General features: G+C 35.2%; 1 protein-coding gene, 1 long non-coding RNA gene and 1 pseudogene across 5 annotated transcripts; 2 read left to right on the forward strand and 1 right to left on the reverse strand.

The window, feature by feature from the left end:
- Window positions 1–2,331: 2,331 nt before the first annotated feature.
- LOC121752245 (UMP-CMP kinase 3-like) lies at window positions 2,332–8,013 on the forward strand. 4 transcript variants are annotated; one of them, XM_042147226.1, is made up of 9 exons: window positions 2,332–2,459; window positions 3,491–3,533; window positions 4,591–4,645; window positions 4,817–4,934; window positions 5,173–5,329; window positions 5,643–5,723; window positions 5,977–6,084; window positions 6,158–6,229; window positions 6,565–8,013. In XM_042147226.1, the coding sequence occupies exons 2-9, from the start codon at window positions 3,504–3,506 to the stop codon at window positions 6,574–6,576; spliced, it is 633 nt and encodes a 210-aa protein (XP_042003160.1). In that variant the 5' UTR covers window positions 2,332–2,459; window positions 3,491–3,503; the 3' UTR covers window positions 6,577–8,013. The 4 variants fall into 4 exon arrangements, with proteins under 4 accessions (XP_042003160.1, XP_042003152.1, XP_042003167.1 ...); XM_042147218.1 differs by lacking the exon at window positions 6,565–8,013 and having other exon boundaries at window positions 2,336–2,459; window positions 6,158–6,524; XM_042147233.1 differs by lacking the exons at window positions 4,591–4,645; window positions 6,565–8,013 and having other exon boundaries at window positions 2,343–2,459; window positions 6,158–6,524.
- Window positions 8,014–8,730: 717 nt separating this feature from the next.
- Window positions 8,731–12,706, reverse strand: LOC121752267 (annotated as a pseudogene).
- LOC121752276 lies at window positions 12,106–12,946 on the forward strand. The gene is made up of 2 exons (XR_006040295.1): window positions 12,106–12,246; window positions 12,538–12,946. It is a non-coding gene; the product is annotated as an uncharacterized LOC121752276 (long non-coding RNA).
- The last annotated feature ends 17 nt before the right edge of the window (window positions 12,947–12,963 follow it).

The raw sequence follows: 12,963 nt of genomic DNA on the forward strand, positions 1-12,963 counted from the left end.
GATCTGACATGCGTACTTCGGGGTCCCCGGATCGAACAACGACGTAAACGTGCTCCACCAATCCGACCTCTTCGCCGAAGTTTTGGATGGTAAAGCGCCGGCCATCAACTTCATCGCTAATAACCGGCGGTATAAAATGGGGTACTATCTTGCCGACGGCATCTACCCGAAGTGGCCAACCTTCGTAAAGACGTGCAACAGGCCTGTGAACGCAAAGCAGGCTCTTTTTGCACAGAAGCAGGAGGCTGCTCTAATGATGTGGAGAGGGCGTTCGGGGTTCTCCAAGCGCGCTTCAACATTATCAAAGCCCCAGGTCGTACGTGGTTTATGGAGAGTATGGTCGACATCATGTATACGTTCATAATCTTGCACAACATGATTGTCCAAGACGAAGGACCTGAGGCGGGAAACTGGTTCGACCCTGAAGCCCCCGGAAGCTCTACCGCAAGTAGTCCGCCTCGCAGTGGAGTGCATCCGTCTTTACAAGAACGGTTGTCTATTCGAGCAAGGACACGTGACTCTACCGCCTACACCCAACTCCAAGATGATCTAATTGAGCACATTTGGGCAAAATTTGGCAACCGGTAGACGCACATCATCGCCGTTCTTCTGGTTCTTTGAGCTTTAAAGATTTTGAATTTAGTGAGAGTGAGCGGAAGAAATTAAATTATGTATTTTTATTTTTTAGGATTTTTAAGTATGTTTTTTTTATTTTTTTAAGAATTTTATGTTGTAAATTTATTTTATTTAATGAAATGTGTTTTTATTAATTGAATTTGTTGGAAATAAAAAATAAAAAATGAAAATGAATGAATAGTAATTTAAGAGATGGTTAAGAGACGGATAAGAGATGGAGGGTTGCAGGTTCTGTCACTTAGTTAAGAGATGAAGTAAAAAGTACAGTGAGACCCAAGAATAGTAATTTAAGAGACAGTTAAGGGACAGATAAGAGACAGTGTTGCAGATGGCCTAATAATTTATAGTATCTAGTAGTAATATGTAGGGATGCCAATCGGGCCGACCCACCGGGTTTCGGGCCAGCCTTACTCGGGTTGCGGGTCAATCGAGTGCGGGTTAATCAGATTGTGATTTTTTCGGGTTATAAAAGTTCGACCCTAACCCTAAAAGCTCGGGTTTCGGGCTAGCCCAACGGGCTAATCGGGTTGCTACCGATAAAATTAACATGCGATCAATCCAATAAATAATGACGAAAATTAGTCATATTTATAAAAGATAAAATATTTAATTATGATAAATTTGAGATATATACTAAAACTCAAACATAAACATGATCAAATACTAATATTTGAGATTTGTGTAAAATAATACATAAATTTAAATATTTTAAAGCATGTTTTAGAAATTTAAATATATTTTTTATGAATTTAAAGGTTCTAATTTATTTATTTATTATTATATTAATGAAAATTTAACATATAATTTGTATATTTAATATAAAATTGAAAGTTATTTTTTTAGTTATCTATATTGTAAAAATAATTAATGAAAGTGTCTGATAAGGAGTCAAATAAATAGAACAGTAGAAAATTTATCCAATTTTTGGGCCAGCCCATCGGGTTTTCGGGTCTGGCTCTAACGGATTGCGGGTTAATCGGGTACAGACTAATCGAGTCGTAATTTTATCGGGCTATAAATTTTCAACCCTAACCCTATAAATTTGGCGATCTATTCAGGCCAACCCACGGATTGCGGGCTGAATTGACATCCCTAGTAGTATGCACTATGCAATAGGAGAAAATGGTAAGATAGTAGTATAATAAACAAAAGTAAATAAATTGAAATAACAAGGAAACATTTATGGGCCTTTATCTATAAAAATAATTAATTTTTGTCGATGTACTAAAATAGCATAAAAACCTAACAGTACTTATTTAGCTGCATAAAGAGTGCATTGAGCATTATTCCACACAAGTTAGTATATTTAAAATAATTTATATAGAAACTACTAGTATTATCAATGTTATCGCCAATAATAAAGTAACAAGTCCAAAATGAGCTAAACCATACATCTGTCAGTGAAAATTCGACGAATCTGAATAGAATATAGCTCATATTAAACTGCCTAGTTTTCGCTACATTGGATAACATAATCCCACTCATGATTTGAATAATATAAGAGATTCCTTTTTATATATACCATGATTTTTTATTTCCCATGATTAGAATGACGAATTTATTTTTCATTATTTACTATATCGAACTAATCTTGGTAATAAAATTATTTAGTTTAATCCCTGAGTAAAAGTAAAATACGCGACAAACCCCGACTTTTATTTGGATATAAAAATCACAGAGATTGAAAAGCAGAAAATCAAGATCATTCCTGTCTGTCTCTATCTATAAATACAGAGCATATTGATTTTTAGCTGCTTGTCTTCTCCGCAGATATTCACTTCTCCACAAGTTTCACTCGCTCTTGGAATTTTGCAACAATCAAGGTGAGACAAGAGTTGATTATTCTCTTCAATTTCTTGATCCAAACCACGTTACATTAATCTTCCTCGTCTAAATTTTGGTGAGGAGTCGTGCAGAAAGCTAATTACTTGAGCTTCCCTTTTTGTAAAGATACGATTTTTTTTGTTCTTTTTTCTTCTCTCTCGTTTTGTGAGTATGAAATTTGATTCCTTATGAAATATTTTGTAGTACTTGGTTAGCTGTTTCGAAGTACTTGGTTAGGATTTTTACATCTTCTGTTCATTTATTGAAAGGAATCTGATCATTTTTATATTGACACGATTTTTGCTTGGTGTAAATTGGAATTTTTTGTATTTGAGTACTAAGATGTAATCTGCATTTAGTAGCATATGGTTGTCTGGATTATAACTTATAAGCCCATTTTTTTGTGAAAAAATGAATTATGTTTCTCTCTGAATTAGTATAAAATAGGCTATGGAGATTGAACTTTTCATCATTGAATTTCCTTGTTGTAATCGTCTCAAAGAACTTCATGCATCCTTTTGAGCATATCTATCCGAGGTTCGCTTTCATGTTAATTACTAGCAATTGTTGCTAAAAAAGTTCCTTTTCATTTGCATCTTTTGCTTTGGTCATGCAATAGCGTTATTTCAACTTCAACCAGTGTCTTGTTTTCGCATTTCTCTGTGATACCGTGACATATGATCACTGTTTGGTTAATGGGAAATATTTTCTGAATTTTATACCTAAAAATCACATGAAGTTTTAATGGTTACATACATTGGTCTTTTCTTGGTTCTGAAATTATCTTCATTGATTGTTTGAGGCTGTCTTCTGTTGTAGAAATAGCCACTAACCCTCCTAAAATGTCTATAAGAGAGGAGGGTTATCCAAACTTATATACTAAAAGAGATAGGATCATTACCATGTTGATCTGGGACAAGAAACAAGGGTCCCAACTCCCAACAGCTATGCTATTTTTCTTATTTGATTGATTTTTAAGCTAAACAAAACCATGCATCTTACCGTATGTTACATATGTGCTTGCATGTAGATACTTCTGAGGCATGGGGACTATTGGTGATGCTGCAAACAAGGTATGTATTTGGATATTCCTTGTTTTTGTTCTTCTTGAATAGTACTTTTTTTTTTCAAATTTAAAACTTGATGCTATAACTGTGAAACCTAATTCCGGAGTTTTCCTGTTCCTAATAGGAGTACAAGATAAAGAATTATGAATTCTAATTCAAACTGCGCCAATATACATATTTCTAAGATACACCGTACATTCTAGCCCGATAGTTATAAACCAATAACTCGATTTCATTTCCAGAGATGTTGTCTACTTTTTGTTGTTTATTCCCAGTGAAGTTATTCTCTGTTTTTAATGTTTAAAGTACAATGTCTTAAAAACACACAATGTCTTAAAAACAACATGTACTTGTAAATGTGAGAGTTTTATGTATTACACACTTATCAAGAACCATCTGTTTCATTTTTGAGGTTTTAAGTTCCATCCAAGTAATTCAGAATTAAGTTTTAGCAAGAGTATTAAACTCCATAATTTTTATTTGTTGACGTATACTCTAGTCATTTCTTATCTTTAAGAGAGAAAAATAAGTATGGTGGTCTATGAATTATGATTTTGGCTTCATGAACAGCATAAAAAGATATATATAAAGAAATCTCAAGCCAGAATGATTTACAGAAAGTAGCGTTGCATCTAATTTTGCATGCTAGGACACATCCACATTTGCATGACCTATCTGGCTGAATCCCATTTGTTGACCTGTGTTCCAACAATGTTCTTGTGGTAACTGATGGAAGGAGAGAGATAATTGGCTTGTGTGAGAAGTGACAACAATTACTTTCATGGTCAGTCAACACTCAAAATCTAACACTTAAAAAGATTTCAGTTGCAAAATCATGTCCTCTTATGGTAGGTGTTATACTAAGGTCACTAATTAGAGTATAGAAAGGATCTATTTTTGTAAATGTTCAGTAATGGTTCATGTGAAATTCTTGGCTAGAGGAATTGTTATCATACACGACAATATTTTTCATAAGAAAGGGCCATTGCGATACTTGTGCTATTGGTGTAATACTATAAATATGGTGACACTTCTACAATCGATACGAGCTAATTTTGTGTAGGAAGTAAATGGGAGCTCACTCCCAGATAAGAAGCCCACTGTAGTTTTTGTTCTAGGTGAGTTCTCTATTTTCTAAGTGATTATGCTGCAGTAATGTTGTTCAGAAGTTAGGTTATCATCCATAAGCTAACAAAATTTGTATGTCGAAGTTATGTTGTTAAAATCTATGGCTGTTCGTGTACCTCATTCCCCACAATTTAAATCTTATCCTCTTTAAATTTGAGCAGGTGGCCCTGGCAGTGGTAAAGGCACACAATGTGCAAATATTGTTCAACATTTTGGTTATACTCACCTTAGTGCTGGTGATCTTCTCCGAGCAGAGCAAAATTCCGGTTCTGAAAATGGGTACAAATTATTTTAACACTATTTCCATATAATGATAGTATACGCACTTAAAATGGCATAAAATTCTACCTCTATTTTTTAAATGAGGTGTTATCTTTGCTCACCTGTTATATTCTATGTTTGGCAAATACTTTGTGAAACTCCAAGGATATTGGTAGAATTTTTATATAATTTTCACTTCTTACATGCATATCCAACTCATATCAATGGGATTTTCTCTTCATATTATGACCTGCAGGGAAATGATTAAGAACATGATTAAGGATGGGCAAATCGTACCCTCAGAGGTAACAGTCAAGCTTCTCCTATGGGCAATGGAGGAAAGTGGAAATGACAAATTTCTTATTGATGGTTTTCCTCGTAATGAGGAGAATCGTGCAGCCTTTGAGTCTGTTGTATGTCTTCTTCCCTTTCACTCTTCCTGTTTATAGCTGCACACACACACAAATGTTACCAGTATATAGGTCTACATTTTGTATGCTGTCACAATGTACATGGCATAATAACTGTTTTTTTGGTATATGTGTCTTCTAGTCTTAATATACTAGGAGTAAAAGATATTGCAATTAATGAATTTCATTTTATTCTCATGCGGTATGTTGTAAAATTTTATTTAATCAATTTGCTTCTGAGTAGAACAGAACAGAACATATCGCTACCAACCGTTTCATGTTATATGACATATCTCCTGGCTTTCTATCTTGGCAGACTGGAATTGAGCCTGAATTTGTACTTTTCTTTGATTGTCCAGAGGAGGAAATGGAGAAGCGTGTGCTGAATAGAAACCAGGTTATACATACTTTTGTTGCATGCCTCTAAACTTCACATTGCTCATGATGATAGTATAAATTGATTTATTCTCTACATATACTTATGTAGAAATTGACATGAAGTAAGACTGTATAAACTGCCTCTGTAGCACGCAGCACGTGCTGCTTCATGTGCCTTATAATCCAAGTTCTTTTTAATGATCTTCATCTCGATTCTGAAATTTATTTAGCCTTACCTTCTCTCATCATCAGTTTCTTCTATCTAATTTAAGGGTAGAGCTGATGATAACATTGAGTCAATAAGGAAGAGATTTAAGGTGTATACACAGTCTAGCCTTCCAGTGATTGAATACTACGATTCCAAAGGCAAGGTTCGAAAGGTAATTTGTTTCACTCTTCGCTCTCAGAGGGCAAAATACATTGGTGTGGCAACTGACATGTACTTTAACTCAGATTGATGCTTCCAAACCAGTTGAAGAAGTTTTTGAGGCAGTCAAAGAATTCTTCACCTCACTTGATGATAAGGTAAAACACCACCGTGATGTTTTTGGGAGATTTATGAGGAGAAAGAAATTTAGAAATGGTGCAAAAAAATGCAGTTGGATGCGATGCTTATTGCCTTATCGAGCTTTAGAAATGTAGAATAATATGTATATATGTATCGAGCTTTTGTTTTGTGTTACTTATCTATGTAACAAATATGAACAAAAGCCAAGTCTTTGGTGTATTGATCTAGGGTTATTGCACACCACACCAGTGTAGACATATGCAAATATTTTCCATCCTTTCAAATGATGAATGGAAATATGTGAGGGACGAAGTCGTAGCTGAATTTGTTTTTATCCTGTGTGTTGCTGCAGGTTGCTGCTTGAAGACGCTGCTTATTATTGCATTAGATTCCAGCATACAGTGGCGGACGCAGAAATAAATTTTGGCAGGGGCTTCCCTAAAAATTTTCATACTCCCTCCGTCCCCTAAAAATAGAAATTCTTTTGTTTTTTTATCAGTCCCCTAAAAATAGAAACTTTCCCTTTTAGGAAATTTTTTTCTCTCAATAAGGATCCATTTTCCACTAACACTTTTTATTTCTATTCATTTCTTATTTTACCAATTTTGCATTAAAATTCGAGCAGGTGAACAATGGGACATTTATTCATGGATGAATATAATTTTATATTAACAAAAAGAAAAATAAAATTGTTGTGTTTGTTTTGCTAAAGCATTAAGTATCTAATAGTATTAAATAAAAAAATGCATAATTATCTCGTAAATTTTAAAATTTGAATATAAATATATGAACTTTTGATTTTTATAACTTTTCTCCTAGATGGCAAATTAAAGCTTATGTGGCAATCAAAACTACACAAATATGTTCATATTAATTAAAAATATGAATTTGAATTTGTGAACTATGACAAAAGAAAAGGAAAAAACTGACCTGGCCTAACCCATTAAAGTGGTAAAGAAGACAAGTTGTAATTCTCTTTTGAAATTTGTGGGAGAAAAATTCAATAATTTTTTGTTCTACCGTTTGGAATAAATTTAAATGGAGTGTGGCTGTATAAGGGAAAAACTTTTTTAGTTTTCGGTAAATTACGTTGTTCAATAGAAAAATGTTTCTTGCAAATTTAGGAAACAATTTTTAAAGTTTTTTTTATTATAAGTAAGATCATTAAAATGTAGTTACACTTGCAAGATCGTGCCACCGTTTAACTAGGGAATAGGGATTCACTTTTTCAATATTATTATCATATTGTATTCATTTAAGTTTAACAGCTTTTATTTATTTCTATCTTCTTCTTCCCATTATATGCGGTTGCCATGGTTCCAAGACGTTTTCTCGGTGATTTTATTTTTTTCAGCCCCTCCTTCTCATTAAATCTTCTTCCCATTAAACCCCAAAGATATTAGCTTGGGAAGGGCTTAAGATAATTTCTAAGAAAGTTGAAATTTTTTATAGTATAAATTTATTATAAAAAAAAAAGTTTGGGAGGGGCTTAAGCCCCTCACCCCCTCCACTTGTGTCCGCCACTGCCAGCATAGGTACTATCTATTCTAGCTTTACATTTGTTGAAAGTCTGTTTCAACCATAAATTTAATAGCTTAAAAATGGTGAAAGACATTTGCATTTGTAGGTGGTTTGAGATACTAATGGTGTCATTTGTTAGTGTTTAGATTTTGATTATTTCTGAGAGGAGGCTTTATTGCAATGCGATTGTTATAGTTCATCAGTGGCCAATCATGTGGATGTGGTCAAACCTTGTTTTTCTTTTTGGTTTCAATGTTGCTAATATAAATTGTTATAAAAATTTATGTGTAACAGATTCCTAATATAACGCGGACCAATGTTGAATTAATAATCAAGTTAAAATTATGATTAAATCGTTAATGTAGTCATCATGATTGTCCGCTCTCACATTTGACCCCAAAAGGAAATCTTATTTTCTTTACTTCATTAATTGGTGGAGTATTATAAGATTAATAGTAATTTTTACACTATATAAACACCCACAAAATTAAAAAAGTTTGGGGTTTTATCGGGTACGCGTTAGAAATCTAATAATATTAGAGTTCAACTTTTCAAGTAGCCCAATAGAAAATAATACTATTATTATTTTATTTATTTTTAATCTTGAATAATTCTGGAGTACTTTACATAATTTAGTTTCTCATATTCTAATAAATCAAATTTAACAGTGTGAAGTATTTAAAACAATTTTATTAGATTACATCATTCTACATAAGAAACCATCTATCCCCGGATTTGATGCAATTCCACAAAATCAAGATGGAATATCTGGAGCCGGCTGTCATCTCCGGTTTGCGCATCTTATCTACTTGATTTTAGTTTTCCGAATGCATATCTGAGTTCTGATGCTTTCGCGTACATTCCTATTTCGTATCCTTTGATGTTTCTGTTTCCAGTTCAGTGAGAATAAACATTATGCGCCTAATTTTAGGTTTGGAAGGAAATTCTGAAGAAAATTGACATGAAAAACACCTAATTAAGCCGTACACAACATAACTTGAGTAATCCATTCTGAAATTTTTTATGTCGAAAATTTGACATGCATCACAGGTGACAAGGCCTTGTGATGGTTGGTTGATTCTGAGTATTTGGACAAGTGTTTAAATCATAGGCACTAGTGTGAGTAGACATGAATATTTCTATTTAGATAAGAGTTTAAATGTAGAATGTGTGAATCATTTCCCTGGTGGATTTGGCTTAGTCAAGGGATGGAAGCCGTGGTCAAGGCTGGCTCGCCAGATTTTCTCAATATCAAACATCATGTTTCCACACTCATGGACACCCCACCCTTCCATACCGTGTAGTATTCCAGCTATACGCCATGCACTCATAACTCGTCTTGGCAACCAGTTCTGCGCATTCACATACAAAGGAAAATATGACGTTTAGGTATTGTCCTTGACAAATTAATTAATAGGAAACTTGGATTGTTCTTAACCTCGCAAGAGTCAACATTTTCTAGATGCTTGGGAGCCAGCATTGCTGGTGTACTGTTATACAAGCAGTCTCTGCGCATTTTCTTTGGAGGAAAATGGGAAATGGGAAAGAATAATGTTCCTTTGGGTGCACTCAGCTGTTCGTCTTCACTTAGACCGTCTCCCACTAACCATATCTGTGTAAGTCACAATTTGTATTAGCACAAGCCTGAGTCACACAACCACACATTACTTTCATTAAAACTACCTTTGGGGCATTGTGCTTAGAGAGGATCAAATTGTCACTGGTTTCTTTTGTAAGTTTTGCTTTGATTTTTTGTAGTCATCCTCGAATCTGGTATATACCTGTTGCAATTTGAGGAATATGATGTCAATTAACTGATAAGATATTCATCCTTCCATTTGTGCTATCATCCAATTATCCATACCTGGATTCCTTCTTGGCATAAAGAAACCGCAATGGAGTAGGCAACCTTTGATAGGTTGCCTCTAATGACAACCTCAGTTATTCCTTTTGGAAGGCTATTTAGCACAACTGCAACTGCTAAACTACTTCCATCTACCAACTTCACTTTTAGCTGAGTGTGCCTACTTAGGAACAGTTCACCATTTTTATTCAGCTCCTCGCCCTGCATCACATGAGGAAGAATATTACGATCATTAATAGTTGATAAGGTTTATGATACAAAAGTATCCGGTTGTGACTCTGTTACTTGCCTGATTCAGTAGGCCTAGGCTCAACACCTGAACGCCCATAGCATCAGCTTCTAGTATACTATCCTCAATCATACTATTTATTGCTTCTCTCTGCCATTTCATGTAGTACTGCAGAAACATGATACAAATGTTAGGAAACTTCATTTTGCATTGCAACATACGAATCAAAATCAGTGTATTCTTTACTTGAATGCTGTATTTGGGAATGACCCATGTTTGCAGTTTTAGTTGTTTGAAGACATTCCTCTCAACAATGAATGTGCACCCATAGATCCAAGTGACGAACATGGACCAAAGAGTGATGGGCCACATTAACCACAGGTACCACTTGGATTTCTGAGGGTCAGAAGCCAAGTGTGCAAATCCTAGGCGGAGATGATATATGGATTCTGGTGTTGTGAGATGGGTCAGATGCACCACATCAGGTGCTTCCTCCTTTCTTACGAGTGAGCTTTCATATAATGAGTCGGTAGATTTGTCCGCGGTACCATATACATAATCATAAAATGGCATGAAAAGTGAGTAGTTGGTGCGGAATTGGGTGTGATGCAGCGAGTGGTACCTGTTTCACAGAATATGTAGTCAGCTGAAATGAACTATCACAAGGTATTTGAGCATTTTAAGTGCTCATTAAGTATAAGACAATTTTATCTTCACAAATAACTTTTCTAGGTTATCCCTGCATCGAAACTGCTATGGTAAGGAAGAATCATCGAGAATATGATATTTTAAATAGTACCATCACAAATAACTCTTCTAATGCTGGAACTAAGATAATTTTATGTCTGTCAAAAGCTCCAGATTAGCCTTTTATGCATAAAACAAATTTTCTTGCTAGTTATGCCATGAACGTCTATCATTCAGTGATAATCATAAGAACTATATTGTACTAGTGGACTAAGATGAGATTGTACATGAAAGTGTAGTGAAAGCTCAAAACAAGAGTTACTAAGTAGGACAATACGACATACTATGTTGACTGAAGCTAACAGAAGATATGATTGACCACCAAATTAGAAGCAAGTATATAAATGCGTTTATCTTGGAAGATAGTGGGACATAACGGTAGGGGACCAGAGAATTTTTTGGTCATGTGTTCAAAGTAAAGTTGGATTGGTATTCTCAGCCAAAACTAGGTCCCACTTAACAAGAGTACATGGAGATTGGAAGCTGAAGGAAACACTAAACTGAAGATATCTAGGAATATCTTCAAAAAAATTAAATTAAGTCATGTATCAAGATACTTACGAAGGCGTGTACATGAGGTATTTTAGGGGTGGAAATATTGAGAAGAGCTGTTTTGGAATGCACTCGAAGTTGCAGTGGCCCATGTTGTTCATGAAGTCGATATAAGTTAAATAACCAGTCACAGAGAGAATGGAGATATTCTTCATGTAGATAGTTGTGATAAATGACAGTGAGAACAGCAAGAAGTATGCAATGTGCTCCGCGAATGGGTGAATTACAGCTACAGAAACAATGGAATTCTGGAGTTAGTAAGGATTAGACATTAATAACTTAATATTCATGCTTTAAGTGCTTATTACAATCACTAATTAATTGGGAGAAACTATAAGAGGGTGGTGGGGTGGGGAGGGGGGCATAAGTATAATTCTCTACTAACATGATTGGGCTGAATTACTGAGGTATTTTATAGTTACCTTTTTCTACATTATACAAGGCTATAGCTTTAGTGGAGCATATATGCATTCTTACTAATTCATGAATGATGAAATCATAAAAGAAACTCAGAGGTTGATTTAATCTGTCCTTTACTTTATAAGCATCTGAACATATTTTATTCCTCTTATGACATGTGATGAAAGTAGAGATATACAAATGCAACTGATGCGAATGCTTTTATGATGCGTGCATCACTTGCAATGCCGCAGTGTAATTTTGAGGTGTGGTTACTTACATGTAATAGGCTCAGTGACAATGGAGGAGTGATGGTGGGAATGGTATCGAGAGTAAAGGAAGTGGTGGTGCAATGCCCGATGCAGCCAGTAATACAGGAACTCCACTGGACCAGCATGAACCAGAAATACCCAGATCACCCCATCTGTCCTCCACCAGGGGAGATGTTGAGCTGCCTCATAAAACAAGGGCACCGTATAGAGCATAAGCCCACTCAGTATAATTTGGTCATCCCTGTGAGTCACTTTCATACTTTAGTTAGGTTGTTTCAAAATTATCCATTGACAGTTTGGATGAGTAAAAGGAACATTACCAGTTTTTCTCTCTATCGACTTGCTCGAACTCGATGCTCTTGTCTACTATCCTGTTATTTCCTTTTGCAGTTCTGTAACGGGAGAGTGAAATCCACATTTGATTGTGCACCATCCTCCACAGCAGTAAAGGTAACACCAAGAAATTTGACAAATCTCTCTCATTTTCTCCTTTAAACATGTACGAGTACATTGCATGTCCTACTGAGGGAGCCAATACAATGTACTGCATCAAAACTTGAAAAAGTTAGCTAAAATATCACCTACCTAACTGAAGCACAAATAAGCACAGAAGTGAAAATGCAGGAGCCTGATATGTGCCGACACACACAATGAGCAAACTCAACATTGTTCTAAACAAGTTGAAGTCGTAAGTTAAGGTAACGCATGACACATCTTTCTTTTTCTTTTTCGTCAATGCAGATAAATGCAAGAAGAGAAGAAAACCACCTTGTAGTTCCCAAGCCATGTCCAAGGCCACTCAGTGAGAATCCCAGGTTTGCTAGCCATTTTTCCTCAACCGGTCAGCTTTCTTCTCCAACTTAAAGTTTTGGCACAATGAGCATTACATACATATAACAAAATAGTGGTGTTACTAATGGTACACTAGCTTAATCTCATTTAAGTCCAGTCCATCTAATACCTACCTGGGGTGGGCAGCTGTCTTACTATATGCCTGGTCTCCTAAATTATTATCAGTGCACTTGGACAAACAGAGAAAAATTTGGCGACCTAATATTTGATGTATAATTGTTACGAAGTGTGATAATGTAGCATGGTGTGTTTTTCCTGTGGATAGCTGTGGTGCATTTATGAGTTTCACCAGCCCAAATTGATGAGTGTCGGCTT

This window comes from Salvia splendens, chromosome 1, assembly GCF_004379255.2.
Source record: "Salvia splendens isolate huo1 chromosome 1, SspV2, whole genome shotgun sequence".
Classification (NCBI taxonomy): domain Eukaryota; kingdom Viridiplantae; phylum Streptophyta; class Magnoliopsida; order Lamiales; family Lamiaceae; genus Salvia; species Salvia splendens.